The 20,399-nt window shown below is 40.1% G+C and overlaps 1 protein-coding gene across 1 annotated transcript in view; it reads left to right on the forward strand.

Annotated features, from left to right (window-relative positions):
• TOX3 (TOX high mobility group box family member 3) overlaps positions 1–20,399 on the forward strand; it is a 76,069-nt gene that overhangs the window by 44,615 nt on the left and 11,055 nt on the right. Inside the window, 2 exon segments of the mRNA XM_087971469.1 lie at positions 7,513–7,572; positions 16,623–16,880. Coding sequence (XP_087827595.1) covers positions 7,513–7,572; positions 16,623–16,880 — 318 coding nt within the window.

A 20,399-nucleotide genomic window follows, 5' to 3' on the forward strand; every position in this document is an offset into this window, starting at 1 on the left:
GCAAAGCAAAGAGTGGGATGCTAAATGTGGCAATTTAACTAAACCTCTACATCTGTAATGTTGATTTCTAATTCTCCACACTCCTCCGAACACAATTGATTCCAATTTCAATTTTTTAGCAATAGAAAATTGCTTCGCCCTGAATGACAAAGAACCAAGAGGAAAACAGAAGCCAAGAAAAGTTAAAAGAAGAGAAAAACTCTTATTGATCTCTTTATTGAATGAATCACCTGACTTACCATGCATCAAGAAAATGGGTGTAAATGGAGTTAATGGTGGTCTCAAACTAGTTTTCTTTATCATATCTTCATAACAAAAGTATATCTTATTCTTATCTATATATTTATTTATCTACAACCACAAGCAGAATGCTTAAATTGACTTGGATTTTTACAGAAAGTACAGGTAGTTCTAACTTATGTCCACAATGTCAGGATTCCAAATACTAGATCCATCGCAAGCAAAAACTCAGAGGCAGGTGAATTCCTCAAAGAATATCTTTTTGGGAAATACCATATCAGCATAGATCTGGTGAAAACCAACTCTGGTTTTCACCTAATTAAAAGTGAAAGTTTTTTCCCTCCCCAATCCCAAACAATCAGTCACATGGCCCAAATCAAGGCAGCATCCGCTGGTCCGGTGACATCACTCCTCCTTCCTCTGTCCAGGTGTGAGAATGTCCTTGGTTCCCGGGAGAAAGTATTTTGTTTTGACTACACAACCCCAGCTATCTCTAATCCCTCCTCCCTATCCCTCAGCTCCACTGTGGCAGCACTGAAGCTCCGACATGGTTTCAACCAGGCCATCTTCAGGGTTGGCACACAGTTGAGCCCAAAATTTATTTTGCTAAGTGAGAATATTTGTTAAGTGGTTTCACCCCATTTTATGACTTGTGTGTGTGTGTGTGTGTGTGTGTGTGCGTGCGTGTGCCAGATTTGTTAAGTGGATCGCTGCAGTTGTAAAATGAGTCACATGGTGGGGAAGTGAATCTGGCCTGCCCCGTGGCCTTGGCTTTCAGAAGTTCTCAAAAGATGATCAAATGACCCCGGGACACTTCGACCATCATAAATATGAACCAGTTGTCAAATCATCCAAATTTTGATCATCTGGGGATGCTGCAACGGTCAAAAATGAAAAATGAGGGTGAAACATCAGTCCTTGTTCTGACCCAGGCTTCGTCAAACATAATTAAACCCAAACTTGTTTTAAAAGCAAAACCTATTTTAATGCAACACTGGGAATTATTTTCATTCACAGCCAGAACTAATCTTAAGCAGTTCCCCAAGATAAGCACATGCCTGTCGGTGCTGTGGAATGCTGCCAAAACCAGAAGTATCCAAATTAATTATAACAGTACCAGAAAAAAAAAAAAAAAACAACCAGAGTTCACAGAGCTTTAAGAAGGACTCGGAATCTATTGAACTGCTTTGCTTCCTGCAAAGTTTTCATCATTGAGGGCTGACTTTTATCCCTTATGGGAGGGGCAATTACCTCCCAGCCTTACTCCTGAGTTGCCCCTTTTGTCTCAGCTGCTCTCACCTTCTAGCAGCTCTGTGCACACACACACTGGGAACAGGCTCCCCTTGTTCCTCTGCCTCGCTGCTGCCAGATTCTGGAGGCTCTGGAGTCAGCACCCCACTCCCAGATGGTCCTGGCCCCATCTCTGCATCGGACGTAGGACCCTCATCTGAGTCTTCTCCAGGCTCCCTGACTGGTCCCCTTTCTTCCTCACTGTCCGATTCCGCTGCTGTCTGCACCGGCTGCCAGCGAACCACAACAGTCCTAAGGCCCTTTTTTCAGTGCTGTTGTAACTTAGAGTCATCTCTAAATGAACTGTTGCAAATCAAGGACTACCGGGTCCCTTATGAAATGGGAATTGTAGCCGTAAAGAGCCCTGAAGACAGATCCTTTTGAACTGCCTCTCCAAAATTAAATTTTGGACTGCGGGGAGAGAAGCGGGAAACTCTTTGTTCTGTTGGGTCTGATTTATAGCATTTCCCAGCTGATCACCCAAGAATTTGCTAAATTAAAAACCATTCATAATAAGCCTTCTAGAGATACACAAAAGATTGGGAGAGAAAGCTTTGTGTCTCCAGTTCTCCAGACCTCAGGTGAAAGATTCTTAAATTGCTTGACCGGCTAGTTGCCAGCTGCTTGATTTCTGATGCCGGCAGAGCTATGTTTCATCAGGAGTTGGCACATTTTAGTGCTAATGTTTTTACTGATTCAACCCCCCCTCCCCAATTTCTCCAGGGCCAGTGCTAATTAATGGATACAATTCGTAGCTGATTAGTTGTAGATCTTACATTAATTACATGCACATGTTCACTGTTCAGAGGATTATTTCTATCCCAGCCTTTTTTCCCCCTCTGTCTAGAATTATTAGATTTTTTTTTTTACACTGCATTGATGTAAAATCAGCGGAGACTCTAGAAAGAGTGCAGAGAAGAGCAACAAAGATGATTAGGGGCCTGGAAGCTAAAACATAGGAAGAACAGTTGCTGGAATTGGTTAGGTCTAATTTCATGAAAAGAAGGACTACGGGAGACATGATAGCAGTGTTCCAATATCTCAGGCCTGTGGTGGTGCAGTGGTTAGAATGAAGTATTGCAGGCTAATTCTGCCGACTGCCAGCAGTTCGATTCTCACCAGCTCAAGGTTGACTCAGCCTTCCATCCTTCCGAGGTCGGTAAAATGAGGACCCAGATTGTTGGGGGCAAGAGGTTGACTCTGTAAACCGCTTAGAGAAGACTGTAAAAAGCACTGTGAAGTGGTATATAAGTCTAAGGGCTATTGCTATTCCTAAGAGGTTGTCACAAAGAAGAGGGGGTCAACCTATTCTCCAAGGCAGAACAAGAAAAATTGGATGGAAACGAATCAAGATATGCTGGATGCTCTGCAGTGGATAAGAAGATGCTCCAGAAAGTTATAAACACAGCACAAAAAAAATCATCGGTTGCTCTCTTTCTTCTTTGGAAGAGATTGCAAAGACCAGACTCCTCTCTAGAGCACTTAAAATCTCCACAGACTGTTCTCATCCTGGGCATTCCTATTTCAAACTGTTACCATCAGGGAGGCGTTATAGGTGTCTCAAAATGAGGACTAATAGATTGAGAAACAGTTTATTTTCCAAGGCAGTAATTGTCTTGAATCAAATAGTGCATTTGTGATTTAGTTCTGTTGTTGTTGTTATTTTAATGTTTAAATACTCTGTAGTGTGATTGTGATGTGGTGTTTGGGGCTGTGCTGGACTAGCTTTCAAATTTCATTGTATTCGTGGATTGCAATGACAATAAAGCTATTCTATTCTATTCTATTCTATTCTATTCTATTCTATTCTATTCTATTCTATTCTACACTACTCAATTCTACTCTACTCTACTCTACTCTGCTCTACTCTACTCTACTCTACTCTAGTCTACTCTATTCTATTCTATTCTATACTATACTACACTACTCAATTCTACTCTAGTCTACTCTACTCTACTCTATTCTATTCTATTCTATTCTATTCTATACTACTCTAGTCTACTCTAGTCTACTCTACTCTACTCTACTCTACTCTACTCTACCCTACTCTACTCTACTCAACCTAAAACTAAGGAGAAATTTCCTGACATTTAGAACAATATCAATCAATTAGTGGAACAGCTCCCCTCCAGGATTTGTGGGTGGTCCAGCACTGGAGGTTTTAAAGAAGAGATTGGACAACCATTTTTCCAAAATGGGGTTGGACTAGAAGACCTCCAAGGTCCCTTCCAACTCTATTATTCTGTTCTGTTATTCTGTATTAGAAGTAAGCTCTCTCTAGATTATGGAGCTTAAAAAATAGAAATAGAACAAACAGGTTTTTTTGGTCACTGTTTCAGTAGAGAATCAAAACATTTGCTGTCTTCAATGTTTGATCTGATATACATCTGGTACTTACTGCAATCTTTAATTCTGATTACATCTGCATCAAGAACATGGAGTAGAAATGGTAATGAACTGTCCATGCAGTGCATATTAAAGTTCCTCCAAAAAACCTGGGAAGGGGAAGGCACGTAAACAGTGTGGAAATGAATGGAAGGGTACGTCCTCAAGCCTCAGCTCCAAACTTTGATTAAAATTCCTCGCATGCTTCCCATTAACAAAAGTCTTTACATTTTTGTGGCCCTTTCAACTTCTTACGTTTGGCATGTTTTTCTCCCCCTGAAATGCTGAGATAAAATGAATCCAGGCAGGCTGTGTTTGTCTTTCAGCTTTTGCTATTTTTTTTTTAAAAGAGGTAGAGTTACTGTGGGAGAGAAGTTGAAGTTAAGATGTAGGGCTAAGGATGATAAAAGAGTTAGGACTGAAGTATCGACATCACAAAACAAATTCCACCTTTTTGCTTTTGTAACTTTTGCATCTACACAATATTTAACATTTAATATTATGAATATTAATACAAATATCAATAATATTCATGTGTTTATTCTCATTGTGTCTCTTTGTCGTTGTTTATTGTACTATTATTTTCCTGAAAGTTCCATTTACACATCTTTTATTTTTATGCTTTTTTATTACTGCAAGCTACCTAGAGTAGCTCCATGGTGAAATAGGCAGCAAATAAATTTTAACAATTAATTAAGATTTAGCTTCATTCGTAGTGTTTATAATGAGAAGTCTGCTTGTAATACGATGATTGTCTTCAAGAAGGGCTGCCATGGAGAAGATGAGATAGATTTAGAGATGTTTCAGAAGATAGGATAAGAAACAATCCATTCAATCAGCATAGAGTTGGAAGGGACTTTGGAGGTCTTCTAGCCCAACCCTCTGCCCAAGCAGGAGATCCTATACCATTTCAGACTAATGCTATCCAGTCTTTGCTTAAAAACCTCCAGTGTTGAAGCACCGACAACTTCTGAAGACAAGCTGTCTCACCGGTTAATTGTTCTCACTGTTAGGAAGTTTCTCCTTAATTAACGATGAGCTTAACATTGAAAGGAAATTGATTTAGGTTATAAAACCAGAAATCGAATGGCCTCAAGCCATTTCCCAATGGGACAGATTGCGTTGGACAGTCATAGGACCATCTGCCAGGATTGTGGTTATACTGGATTGCTTCACTAGGTCGAGAATTGAAGGGGATGCTCTCCAGGCCTTGCCTTCTGTGATATTATGATTTTTAAGATCTCAGAACTTCGTTAGCACAGATTTTATGGAGCTAAAATGACTCATGATGTGTTGGGACACAGTTCTACCTTTTGTCGATATACCGCTCCCTTATACAAACCAAAGTTAACCCTGGTATAATGAGAAAAATCACCAGTTGCATTCTTTATAGCCCCTGGCACTGACCTTCACTGGGCTTGTGAATAATCTGCTGCCTGAATTGATAGGAGTTAGTTTTCTGCCATGGAAGTTGGCAGCTGAAAAAAAAAAAAACCACCACCGAAGCTGGGTTTTTGATACCGTTTTACCATGGATGTTAATAACAGTTTAGCTCCTGATTTTAAACACTTTCCAGTTGTTCGTGGATCCTTCCAACCTAAAAGAGTGGGTGCTCCTTCATCATTGTTACCTTCGCTGCATTTTCTTACATTATGCAAGAAGCTTTCACGCGAGGAATTTGATCTGGAAATTTACCTTGGCAGCGAATACATTCCACTTAGCATGAGGGTATAAGATAGAATCCTCAGTTCAAATAAACATTGCGCTTGTAACTGATTGATCAGTTAAATTGTTCTTTAACTGAGATTCCCGACATTGGTTATGCTGTATGAGTAAGATTAAGCAGTCTCTTGTAGGTAGTGAATTGCTGCAAGTAGGGATATTGATGATATATCTTGCACCAGCTCAATACCCGTGCTTCGCTACAAAACTATGTGGTTGGGCTTAGTTTTTGGGGAGGAAAATAAGGGGGGGGGGAATTGTGCCTCTGCCTACCAACATCCACTGGTATTCATCTGGCTAGCATCCTGTCAGTGTGTGAGAGAGTTGAGGGCTGTTTGGAAAGTGAAAGAGTATTTGTTGTGTGAGCAAGAAGGAGACAGCAAGGAGCCTGGGTGTGGCTTAGCTCAACTGTTCTGTACTAAAGCTGCTGGGTGCTGTGAAACTAGAACTGAAACTGAAACTCTTCTCCTCTGCTTGTGTTTTGCATTTGGAACAGATTTCTTTTTAGGTGGGGAGGGGGAGTAGAACTCCTTAGCATCAGAGTGCATTAATAATAATATTTGAAATACTGATGCTGTGATGGTCATTTTGAAAAATCCTTCCTTAGTGAGCACCTAGAAGCCAAGAGGAGCATACATGCCCAATTTCAAGTTTGTAGGCTTTACGGTTCTGGAGATTTTGTAATGATACATGAATGATATGTTGCTTTTATATATATATAGATTCATAGCCCAGAATGCACAATAATTCTCTGCTGGTTGTCAAAACTTTATGCTTGTTAGGAATCATTGTTCTTTTCACAACTCTGAAAAGTTTCGTAAGGAGTTGTTTGTGGCTTCCTCAGCACCTACTGCAGTGATGCAGTATAACAAACATTGTAAATGGATGTGTCTTTCTGGTAACTTTGGAGTAAAATGTAACTTTGTAACAAAATTTAGCAATTTAAAGCCAAACAATAAGTTGAATAGAGTAGAGTAGAGTAGAGCAGAGCAGAACAGAACAGAACAGAACAGGAACAGGAACAGGAACAGGAACAGGAACAGGAACAGGAATAGAATAGAAATGAAATAGAAATAGAAATAGGAACAGGAACAGGAACAGGAATAGAATAGAATAGAATAGAATAGAATAGAATAGAATAGAATAGAATAGAATAGAATAGAATAGAATACCTTTATTGTCATTGCATTCCATGAGTACAATGAAATTTGAAAGCTAGGCCAGCACAGCCCCAAACACCACATTACAATCACGCTACAGAATATTTAAACATAAACATAATAATAAACATAATAAACATAATAATAATAAACACAATAAACACAATAAACATAATAATAAACATAATAATAAACATAATAATAAACATAATAATAATAATAAACATAATAATAAACATAATAATAATAATAATAATAATAATAATAATAATAATAATAATAATAATAATAATAATAATAATAATAATAATAATAATAATAAAAAATAACAAAAATAAAACCAGGTAGTTGAAGTTTTGAGATTTAGCAGTGTTGGGATCACTGTCTTTCTTCAGGGTTAAATTGAGGAAGTAAAAAGTTATTCTAAAAGAAAATGGTAACAATATATTGGGATTCAGTGGTTCTAGAAGGAACAGTTAAAACAAGAGTTTTTAAGAAAGACCAACCAAGGCCTGTCAATTCTCAGAATTTCCACTGAACATTTGATTAAGAGTTGTTGAGTTGTGCCAAATTAATTCTTTACACTATCCAGTCCTATAGCATTAGTATCAAAGTTGTTCTTACAACATTTACATTGTCCAGGGTGCGTTACATGGTATAAATATAGCGTAATGCAAGATCATGCAATATACTAATAGCATGCTTTTCCTTTCAGTTTGGCAACAACTATATGAATATGGCAGAAGCAAATAACGCATTTTTTGCAGCGAATGAGGTAAGAATCTTCTCTTCTCCCCCGTCAAACCCTTCACTCCTCTTTGCTTTACACCAGGGGTGTCCAACCTTGACAACTTTAAGACTTGTGGACTTCAACTCCCAGAATTCCTCAGCCAGCAAAGCTGGCTGAGGAATTCTGGGAGTTGAAGTCCACAAGTCTTAAAGTTGCCAAGGTTGGACACCCTGCTTTACACTGTAATTCTGTTGTTCGCTTTTATAATGTTTGCAGCCTTTCGATAGATAATGGGTGACGTGCTACATTTTCTGTGTTTTATGGAGCACAAAATAAAGTCTTTAATGAGAGAGAAAATAACCTGACACTTTACCATTGCTGGCCAATTTAGTTGTCTGTAAGAGCGTTACTTATGTAGCATGTCGATGAAAACGAATCTGTGCAAATGTGTGTGTGTGTGTGTCTTTGTGTGTATCTGTGCGTGTGTGCGTGTGTTTTTATCAGGCACAAAAGATCAGGTATACACGTGAGGGGTCCAGTTCAACTGATTTTTGCTAAAACGTCGATGTAAAGGAATCTTCTCACTGAATGGTCATTACCTATTTGGATTTAAATAAGGGTCCACAGAATTCAAGGGAGGATGGATTTAGACTGCTTGTGGCTATGTAAGGATTCTAGGCGGATCCCCTTTTTTAGTGCCTCCCGCAGGTTCTGCCACTCCTTCTCCTACAATTTGTTACATAGACCAGGGGTGGGCTGCTGGGGGTTCATGGGGGTTCAGGAGAACCCTTAGATAAGATTCTGCACAGTTTGGAGAGACCCCAAATCCAGGGATGCGATTCTACCAGTTCGCACCTATTCGCTAGAACTGGTTGTTAACATTCTAAGCAGTTTGGAGAACCGGTTGTTAGAAGAAATTACTGGCCTAATCCTGTAAGGAAGGCAGGAAGGAAACATTCTGGTGTTGCTTACAGAAACTGCCTCTCCATTAACCCTTATTACGTTCTTGGCAGGACTGGACTTCCTGTCTCTGGAACTTCTCTGGAGTTTTTTCCCCCTCCTTTGCTGGTACTTTGCTTGTGTGGAGTGACCATTCAAAGTTATAATGGCACTAAAAAAATGACTTATGACCCTTTTTCACACTTACGACTGTTGCAGCATCCCCACAGTCATGAGAGGCCAGGCGAGAAGAAGCGTGCCTCGATGTGACTGATATTGAATTGGCCACGGCCAGCCAATAACATGACCACCAAGCCATGTCCACCCAGTCACATGACCACCAAGCCACACCCACCACCTAAGCCACGCCCACAGAACCAGTTGTTAAAAAAATTGAATCCTACCCCTGCCCAAATCCCACTCCTGGCCAGCCCTGCCTACCCCTCCCCTCTCAAGAGTCCCCACGTGGCCCGTTTTGGATGCAGGTAAGTGCAGGAGACACAAAGGTTCTGGGAGGGTGGAAAACAGGCCTCCCGGAAGTTTGGAAAAGCCAGAAATGGGCCTGTTTCCGGCTTCCAGAGAGCCTCCAGAGCCCGGGGAGGCCATTTTCGCCCTTCTGGAAGCTTGAGGAAAGCCTCCGGAGCCCATGGAGCAGTGGTCCCCAACCTTTTTTATGCCGCGGCCCGGTACCGGCATCAGCTGGACGCAGCCATCTTGTTTTGATGAAAAAGTGCTTCCGGTGAGCTCACGGAAGCACTTTTTCATCAAAACAAGATAAGCGGCGCCAACAAACCAGCGCCGGTAGGATTTGTTCCACGGACCGGTACCGGTCCGCGGACCGTGGTTGGGGACCCCTGCCATGGAGGGCAAAAACTGCCTAGGCCACACCCAGCATAGCCACGCCCACCCAGCAACTGGGCAGAGAACCCATTGCTAAAATTTTTGAAGCCCATCCCTGACATAGACAGATAGATAATTCTTGTTCCATTTGAGGGAGATAGGGGATTCAGAAATGTGTGTGTGTGTGTGTGTGTGTGCATGTGCACACATACAACACACACACAAAGCCAACCAGAAGGAAGCAGATTTAAAGCACAGCAGGCATACATTTTAAAGCAAATTCACTGAGCTCTAATCAACTAATTAGGGCCGTAGATACAAACACTTTTTTTTTTTTAATTTAGGTTTTTAGGAAAACATACGGTGCGTAGCTCCTTTGTAGGATTATTTGTTTTCTGGGGAAAATAAGGAAGAGGCTCTCCATAGAGACTCGTGGTGGTTTGGTTCAATGGAAGCATTATATCTGGATTGATATAGCCTGACTTGGTCACATCTTGGAAAGATGGCAGAGGGGCATTTGCCAGTCCAACATTCCTATAGTTTGGTCCAGTCTGTTGGTCCTCTCCTTGGCAGTCTTCTAAAGCAGGGGTCCCCAACCACCGGTCTGCGGACCGGTACCGGTCCGCGGAACAAGTCCTACCGGGCCGCTGCTTGCTGGCGCCGCCATCTTTTTGATGAAAAAGTGCTTCCGGTGAGCTTTTCCGGGTAGAAAGCTCACCGGAAGCACTTTTCATCAAGATGGAAAGCGGCGGGCTGCTTTCGGTGAGCTTTTCCAGGTAGAAAGCTCACGGAAGCACTTTTTCATCAAAAAAAGATGGCGGCGCCCAGCTGATGCCGGTACTGGGCCACGGCATAAAAAAGGTTGGGGATCACTGTTCTAAAGAACATCAGGGTAGCAAAAGTGACTCTGGTTCCAACATGAGCTGTTTTTTTGGCCAACATACATGCTTGCCTCCAATTCAGAGAACGGGCGAATCCCGCCTCTGACTGGCCCCGCCCCCATCTATTCTCTGCCTCCCATTGAGTCCCAGCTGATGAGCTGGGTCTCCTTTGGTTGCCCTGCACAGGAGAACGGAGCTGGAAAGCAGGTTAATGGAGTGGGGAGGGAATGGGGATTTTACAGTAACCTTCCTCCAGGAGTGGGGAGGGAATGGAGACTTTGCAGTATCCTTCGTCTACCAGGTCCATCAAGACATGCCCACCAAGCCACGTTATGCCCACCAAGACACGCCCACAGAACCAGAAGTAAAAAAAAATTGAATCCCACTGTTGCTCCAATTAGATAGAAATGGAAGCCTTGGCATTACTTGCTAAATTTGTCTGGCTTTATTTTTATTTCTTTTTTGCTGGTATTAATAGAGGACTAGGGGTGACAGGATAGCAGTGTCCAATATCTAAGAAGCTGCCACAAAGAAGAAGGAGACAAGCTATTCTCCAAAGCACCTGAGGAAACTAATCAAGGAGTGAAGCAACCTAGAACTATGGAGAAATACCCTGACAGTGAGAACAATTAACCCGTGGAACAACTTGCCTCAAGAAGTTGTGAATGCTCCAACACTGCAGATTTTTAAGAAGACAATGATTGTCTGAAATGGTATAAGGTGTCCTGCCTGAACAGGGGGTTGGACTAGATGACCTATCAAGTCTCTTCCAACTCTTGTTATTCTGAGGGAATGAAAATTGCAGCGAACTCCTCCAAGCATCTGAGTTGGACTTAAGAGTGGGCCTGGTAAACAGAAGCGTCTAAGATCAGTAGAAATATGCTCAGCAATCAAGCTTTTCTGCCTCTGAGCCAGAAATATTTTTTTCCCCTATACCCTTGTACGGTAGAGAAAAAACAAAACAAAAATTATAGCGGAGAAAAATCATTGGGAGAGCCGTGATAACTGTGGCTATATGTAATGCGGTATTTTTACGAGCATAGTTTTAAAACAATGCCTCCTTCTCCCTCTCTTCTTTCTTCCCTTCCAACAAGATCGCTTTGATAAGGGAAGATTGCTTGGCACCGGCTTGTTTCAGCGTTGGTTGTGGTAATGAACAAACACCCCCCCCCCCCGAAATCTGTAATGACAACATGATGTTTCATTCTGTAGAATTTCATTCCTCCATTTGAATCAAACATTGATGAAGGCTCTACTGCCAGCAGCTGTTCAGAGACAATTTAATTCCAGCTGTGATAATTCACCGTGTCAGACATTGGCTGTTATATGTTGATACAACAGCTCTCCAAATTTGCATTTTTATCAAAAGGAACAAATGTTTTGAACATTTCGGTGCAGATGGCATTTAAACACACACACCGGGGTTTGTTGTTGTTGTTATTGTTAATGTTAAGGATCGGGGGATTTTTCTCTCTTTCTGAAAGTAATCTAAGAGAGAAAAGCATGAAAAAAAGTGAACAGCTCTTAGAATCACAATGGGCATCACAACCTTCTTAAAAAACATTGCATAGTCCTGTCCGGATCCTAAAGAGGGCTTTTCTCCAGAATCAAATTGCACAACATGAAGATACTTTCCAGAATAGGAGCAAGCCAAATCATTTAGAATAAGACTATTTTCAGCACTAGCCCTTCTCTTCACTTAGATTAGGTTCATCTTATCCGCTTAGGTACACATTACTTACAGCAATCATCTCATGAGATAGTTTTGATTCTTCTTCCTTTTCTTTTTTAGTTAACCCCTAGGTATACATCCAGAAAACATGACAAAATACAACCATCGTTGAAAAACGAGCCGCAGAATAAAATAGTTGTGTTGCAGGGAAGCATATAGCTAACCCAACTATTGGAGTTTATTTTTTTTCATAGAATACTCCCATTTTGCAAAGTGAATTCCACTGCCATGTCTGACTTAATTTATACTTACAGATCCATCTTCTATCTATCTATCTATCTATCTATCTATCTATCTATCTATCTATCTATCTATCTATCTATCTATCTCATCTATCTCATCTATCTAATCATCTATCCGTCTATCTGTCTCATATTCTGCTAAAGCAATCATCCACATTTATGGGTAAATTTAGTTACCAAGTCCACAATATTAGGTAACATTTTCAGTCTGTGCTTGTTACATCTTAAAGCTTATATTGCATTTTAGTCTGACACTTGCCTGTTCGCTTGTGTCCGTTAGCCCTTACAAAAAACAACAACCCAGCCTGAGAAATTAAAGTGGCTTGTTTGTTTTTGCTAAAAAAGTGAGCCTGTTTTCATAAAAATTGTCACCTAGTTTTGTTTCCTTTAAAAAAAAACACACACCATCCTGGAGCACCTTAAATATTTATTGAAATAATATTTTAAATGATAATTATGATAGTAATGAAGACAGTCAAATGCCAGATATCAGGAATGAGTGTTTATCCATATTGTTAATGCGATATGTTAGATTTCATTAAGCCGTAATGGGGTAGTAAATGAGTCACAAATTATCACTGCATCTGTTACCAGGCAGCTTTTGTGCCAACCCCAACTGTAAAATGTAGCCACAGGGTTATTTTTATTAGCCCAAATAAAATAGCCATGCCCAATGCATCTTTTTGTGTTGGTGAACCTCAAGTCTGTAGGTTATAAATCTCTCCTTCCCCTCCTCCAATTTTTTAAATATTGAATAAATATCTCCGCAGATGCAAAGCAGGAGCTTTCGGGACTGAGATTAAGTTGCAATATTTGTACCCATGTGCTTTGTGTGTGTGTGTGTGAGCCTGCTTGATTTTCTGGAGATGGTTTTATTTCTGTAGACGTCTGTCTGCTGCCTTTTCCTTCCTGATGGGAGAGCAGTAACGACAGCTGACAGTTTTTCATAGGAAAGCAAAGGGAGCCCCCTTTTTCTCTTCCTCCCGTTTCAGTTTCCATCTTCTCTCGAGCAGTTATTAATTTATATCATCATTAATGGTTTGAAGGATGACAATTTCTAGTCCCTTAATGAGAAATTTCACCAAACGTATCATTTTTAAATTAACTGGCATTAAGTCGCTCTTTCGGACAATGTAAATAATGCATGAAGCAAAATTGTGGGCCTCCCGTGGAAGCAAAAATTGTAGGCTGAGCAGAAATAAAATGAACCCAACCTATCATCATAATAATCATAATATGTAAGGTAAAGTCTTTTAATTCAAGCTCAGCTCCAGGTAACTAGATGAAGAGGGCCGTGGATTTTTCTGGGCAGCAGTTTTCCTGGGCGCCAAAGGAGATGGCCATGCAGGTTTTTTGGCGATGCCATCTGTTGTGACCATACACTTTGGCATTTCCCCAAAACAACACAATATCTGGAATTGTTAATATTTTCATTAAAGCTCTGGGTTTGGGCTCAATTGTAGGTTTTGAACTCAATTTTCCTCGGCAACAATTGCTCAGACTCTAAGTGGTTTGCGGTGCAGCAGTTGGAAAACAATCGAAGGGGTTCTGTGATGCAGAAGCCAGAAAAAGAATACAGTGGTTCTAACAATAGGCAATAGAATAGTTGTGGGGTAGCAATGTTGTTTATGTATAGTGCCAAATGGGACATTTTTCACCCTAATGAAGGCTGCGTAACTCAAATATTGATGGGCTCATTCATAATCAAAAGAATTTACTGGCCATCGTTGGGTTAAAACTCTACTTTGGGCTGAGAAAGGATCCCTTATATTTGTGTGTTTATTTATTGACTTATTAATCAAACATATAGGGCGCCCAGCTCAAAATGAACCTGTACTCAATGTACTAGATAACAGATGAAAGCACTAATCCAGAGATTGATATACCAACATATTAATAAAATTCCTATGTGGACACACTTCCTAACCAAACGCTGTTAGGGGAAACAAATCAGGCCTATAAAGGATAGAAGATCTGGGATACCTTGAGCCTCTTGGGGATACTATTCCAGAGGGCAGGAGCTGGAGTAGAGTAGAGTAGAGTAGAATAGACTAGCATAGACTAGACTAGACTAGACTAGACTAGATTAGACTAGACTAGACTAGACTAGACTAGAATAGAATAGAATAGAATAGAATAGAATAGAATAGAATAACAGAGTTGGAAGGTACCTTGGAGGTCTCCTAGTCCAGCCCCTGCTCAAGCAGGAGACCCTATACTATTTCAGACAAGTGACTGTCCAGTCTCTTCTTAAAAACCTGCAGTGATGAAGCATCTACAACATCTGAAGGCAAGCTATTCCACTGGTTAATTGGCCTCACTATTAGGAAGTTTCTCCTTAGTTCCAAGTTGCTCCTCTCCTTGATTAGTTTCCACCCATGGCTTCTTGTCCTGCCTTCAGGTGCTTTGGACAATAGCTTGACCCCCTCTTCTTTGTGGCAGCCCCTCAAATATTGGAAGACTGCTATCATGTCACCCCTAGTCCTTTTCATTAAACTAGACACACCCAGTTCAGGCAATCGTTCTTTAACAACAAGGTACAGGTAGTCCTTGACTTATGATTGGTCAAAGTTATGACTTACCAGAAGCTCTGACATTTGCGTGCCCAACCCCCACAGTCACTGCACTTTGGATGCTTGGCATCCCTTAATGGCCGCATCACTTAATGATGGATGTTCCACCAGTTGTAAATTGAGGAGTGCCAGAAGAGATGTATTTTTCCACCATTTTTTCAGAAGAGACCTTATCATTAACATTCACATACAGGTAGGCTGTCAGGGCTCTGGCATTCCACCTCCATTCAAAACATGAATCTCTAGCCACATCTCTCAGAGTTTAAAAAAGTCATTTATTGGGAGTGAACATGCTGGTGCTACCGGGGAGCAGCTGACTCTGAGTCACATCATTCATTTCACCCTTGACCCTGGTCTTCCCCCACCCCCTGGATGTATATTCTCCAATGGGACACATCCATAGCCAAGAGTCATCAGTCATGCTCTCCAGTAATAATCTTGCGCGCCAACAGCTTCGGCTGTCAGAGCAATTATCTATGAAAATATTTAAGGAATGCACTACTTCCCCCACTCCCTTTCTTCTGACAACTCTAAAAGACCAGAGAAATATTTTTGAATTGACATTTGGCTCCCCTCACTTCTTGAAGGTGACCTGTACAACACAAAAAGAAAATAAATTTATTGGAGATATAGAATGTAGGGTTGCGAACCCCCCACCGGTTTGACTTACAACCGCAGTTCAGTCCACAGTTTCTGTGGTTAAGCAAGAGAGTGATTCAGTGCGCTTTGCCCCATTTTACAATCTTTCTTGCCACGGTTCTTAAGCGAATCACTGCCATTGTTACGTCGGTAAGAAAGTTGCTCAGTGAAACCGGCTTCCCACCTGACTTGTCTGAAGAAGGTCACCAAATTATCCTGGAACACTAGAACCATCATAAATACATGCCAGTTGCCCAGCGTTTGAATTTTGATCACATGATTGTGAGGATGGTGCAACGGTGGTGTGGAAACCGGTCGTAAGTCTCTTTTTGAAAGTACCATTGCAACTTCAGTCACTAAACGAATTGATGTAAGTCAAGAACTTCCTATATCTTGTTCCATGTAAACAAAACCAAGACCCTTGTAATAAATAAACCTTTCGTCTACTGCAATGATCAATCCCCTTAGTATGACACAACCTGCTATTGTATATCAATGGAATAAGAAGGAATTTGAAATAGGATTCTAAACTTTTCATGTGTTTGAGCTATAAGAGTTTACTGCCAGTACATATGTGCACTGCCAAAATTGGGAGCATTTAATGGTAGTGTCAGAACAATTTGTAAGCTGCTTGGGCTGTTTTGCTTTTCCTAACATATCGATAAACTGGCAATTTGTTCTCCAGCTAAAAAACAACAACAACCCAGCCCAGGCTAGCTGATGTTCCCTCCAATAACAAAGACAGATGTTGCTAATTAAGTGTGCATTAAAAAACAGTTAGTACTGATACATCATTAAAGCCACCTGACAATGAGAGTTCAATCTTTAATCTGAAGGATCTGAAGAGCTGGGCAGATGTGAAACATGTTGCGCACTTGTGACTTACCATTAGAAAAAAAAGAGCTTGCGAGTCGGATTGTGAGTAGTGTAAAAGAATTCTTTTTTAAAAATAAATAAATAAATGATGGTACTTTTTCCAAGAGGTGCTTGGGCTTTCTTTGCTTTTCCTTGAAGATCTTTCCCTTCTCATCCAAGGAGCTTCTTCAGTTCTGAAGAAGTGGAAGCTGAACCTGAAGAAGATTCTTGGATGAGAAGCGAAACGTCTTCAAGGAAAAACAAAGCAAGCCCAGGTGCCTCTTGAAAAACGCTCCTGGATGACTGAGAATCTCCATAGACATTTTTTAAAATGATGTTTGTTGTTGTATGATCATAACAAAAGAATTTATTTATTTACTTATTTTTCTTCCAGCAAACATTCCATACGCCAAGCCTTGGCGATGAAGAGTTTGAGATTCCACCAATTACGCCACCCCCTGAACTGGATCCCACGAATTTAGGGATGGCTGACATCCTCCTGCCTTTTCAAGGCCTCAGTGATCAGTTGGGAGCCCAAGGAAATGAATTCACACCTCAGTTTCCACCCCAGAGTTTGGATCTGCCTTCTATTACAGTATCTCGAAACTTGGTGGAACAAGATGGCATTATCCAAAGCAATGGATTACATATGGTAGGAACAGATATATTGTTTTTTTTTCCCCATTCTTCTGACTATCTAACTATTTTATTGCAGCAGAGAAATAGAGCAATATGGATGATGTAAAACTAGCATTAAAATTTGCACTGATGATGTTACCTCCTTTTGCAATCAAACTTCTACAAGAAAAACAACCAAGCTCAGAGAGCACCAAGGACCCCCCACAGTTGTCATCTCCTCCTCCTTCCTCCCCCATTCCACAAACCCCATCTCCTTGTGGAACTGATGATGTCACCTAGTTTGGTAATGAAACGTTTGCAAGAAAAGCAACCAAGCTCAGAGAGCATCAAGGACCCCACAGTTCAGCCCCGAGCTACAAATATTTCCTTCTTGCAGCAATCTTAAGCAAGAAAAATGGTCCACTTAAAACTAACCAGATTTTCTACTGAGTTCCTTTGCCTCTTTAAGATTAACATCATCCCGAATATTAAATTTATATTTCAAAGCCGTGTTGATACATGCCTGTCATTATTTATTAAAAATATGCACTTTATTAAAGTGATAAATATTTATTAATAATAAAATTCCTTTATTTAAATTGTATATTTTATGAATGATCTTTCCTTGGAGCCCCTTTTTTTTATTACCGCAATAAAAAAAACATAAAAGAGGCATTTTAACTATGAAATTTCATTTCATGGTCAATTGGGTTTGCTGTATCTGAAAGAACTAACTATGGGGCCATAAAATAATTATGATATTAATCTACATTCGTACAATGACTGCATGCAGCAGAGCTTCTCAATTTTTTATTGCATCTTTGTTGTCAAGTTGTTAAATTGGTACTGATAGTTAAATCACAGACTTTACAGATTCTACAGATATAGCTTCAATATTGGGTAAGATATATTGAAACTGGAATAATTCTTGAAATCTGAAGGTGACATCTATGAGCAACAGTGTCCATCTGGACATCTCTCTTGCTGAACCGCCTGTCCTAATAAAGATAAATATTGCTTTTTAAAAAAATTTAAAAAGGAAGCCTAGTATGTTACAAAGAACAGGGAATTCTGTATTAAGAGAAATGTTATTGGATTCCCCATATATTCATTGTGACAAAATAAAAACAACGAATGGCTACCAACAGAGTAAAAATGGCAGGCAGGGAGATTAAGAGTAAATAACCCAAGGAGCTATTAGAACATTAGGCAACTGATGGTTGCCGTACTCATTGTGTTGCTCACAACATGTTCTCCTCACGTTTAGCTCAGATGTATTTATCCAATTTATCTGCTGTTTATATACTGTTCAACCCAACAGTGCCTGTAGCATGTTCCAGAATAAAACAAAAACCTCCAAGATTAATTGTCCAAGAATAGACAACTAATCAAGGAGAGAAGCAACCTAAAACTAAGGAGAAATTTCCTGATAGTTAGAACAATTCATCAATGGAACAACTTGCCTCCAGAAGTTGTGGATGCTCCAACACTGGAAGTTTTTAAGAAGAGATTGGACAACCATTTTTTCTGAAATGGAATACAGTCTCCTACTTGAGGATTAGAAGACATCCAAGATCCCTTCCATTCTGTGATCTCAAGCTTCTAAGAGAAGCGTTCTGGTCATCACCAATCTATGCGTGAAAACCAGGGTTTGATGGAATTCTAAAAAAATAACAGCATGGAACCAATCTATTTTCTGGAAAAACATTGTTCTAAAGAAGATTTCAGCTATGTAGAAACTTTATCCTTGTGGTCCCTGAAGATGACAAAACGACTGCCAAAGAGCCTACCATCCTGATTTTTTTGAGCAGAGAGGAAGCTACTGGGAAAAGTCCATCTCATGCATATCCGGGCCTTAGCCTTGTTGAATTGTTCTCCGAGAACACAACTTTTTATATACCACATGCAATCCTGGATGTTTTTGGAAACATCTCCATTCCAGGCAGTTTTATACAGCCACAGATCGTTCCTTTAATTGGATTTATGGATTGACCCTGTTGAGATGTCCAGCCGAGTGTCACCTTGAAGAAATGTCATGAAATTTTCAAGCGTCAATGGCAAAGAAATGAAATGTACTTGGGCAAAAGCTATGATTAATACACCTTGTCTCCAGATTTATTCTGAATACTGCCTGACATGTGCACCTACAAACTTGAATATAAAACTGCCAGAGGCGTGAGTAAAAATAGGTTATGCCAAGGTTCACCAATGTTTCCCTCAGGGCCTTGAGTTGACTAGCTACAAACAGTACTTTTACAGGCTTCTCTTAGATTTGCTGCCAGAAGACAATCAGAATAATAAATAATGCTTTACATTCCATTAGTAAGTTTAGATGGCTGTATTTTAAGCGCAAGTAAGCAGTTTTCTCAAATGCAGCGGTCTCCCCAATTATTAAAGATGGCCATTGATAGATTAACATTTTCGTACCTCTTTCAAGAAAAGATTAATAAGACAGCTCAGGATGCATTGTCTTACATTCCCTACCTAGCCTGTCTTTTTGTGTGTGTGTGTATGTGTTTGTAAACAAGAGAGGGATAATTTTTCATATTGCTGATTAGTTTATGATTATGGACAGGAAATAAAGAAGCATTTAATCTTCATTTAAATGCATTCTGTTAGGTTGAGATTTCTTTTCCCTGAAAGAGAGAGAGAAGGAGATATAAAAGGCATACAGTATCATTAGTATTGGCATTTTAATAATATGGTAATGCAAAATATCAACATTCTTAAATGAATTACTGGAGGGAAAAATTGGATAAAGTACCATTTGTGTTCAGAAAAGCACCCAGGGCACATAACATAATATGGGGAAAAATATACATCTAGATGTAAACAGATGGAAACCCGTTAGCAAACACCATCACAAGTCATTACTTACTAAAGCATCACTGACTATGGACGATCACCTGAGAAATTATTTTAATTTGCAAAGGATGCTACAAAACTGTTCCTTGGGCTCTGTGGGGTTCTCTCTTCTTCTTTTTATTATTTTTATTCTCGTCTCCATTCCCCTCACCCACCTTTAAACATCTCTCTATAAGCTGCCCAACCCACTGAGTAGCACTGACATCAGTAGTACATCAATTTCAGAAAGTGGATTATTTTTACCAGACAGCTATTGTGACATATTGGGTCAGTCATAAATGAAAGATATTCATGCAAGCATGCAATACTTGTAATGAAGTCTCACTCTGACCTTCTGTATGATTGATTCTGTAATTTAGTTTTCTCAGGCACTGCCTGAAATGAAATGAAATCATGTTGAACAAGTTTTGAATACCCACAGTGCACCAGGAGAGGAAAAATCTGTAGCCCTAGAGGCTTGGGAGAGAGCAGCTGAACAATTTATCTCCATGCTATTATAGCCTTTGCCAACATTCAAGATTTTCTTCCCTCCCTCTCTCTCCCTCTATCTTTCTCTCTCCCCCTCTCTCTCTTTTCTTATTTGGCTTAAATACTTAATTCTGCAGGTAGCTGTAAATGGGAAAATAAAATGCTGTTCAGATTTAAAACGACAGCACGGGAGTACATGTAAGGGACTGATAAAATATCT

The sequence above is a fragment of the Notechis scutatus genome, chromosome 9 (assembly GCF_049901735.1).
Source record: "Notechis scutatus isolate UNSWTSFEM ecotype Mainland chromosome 9, rNotScu1.2, whole genome shotgun sequence".
NCBI classification, from domain to species: domain Eukaryota; kingdom Metazoa; phylum Chordata; class Lepidosauria; order Squamata; family Elapidae; genus Notechis; species Notechis scutatus.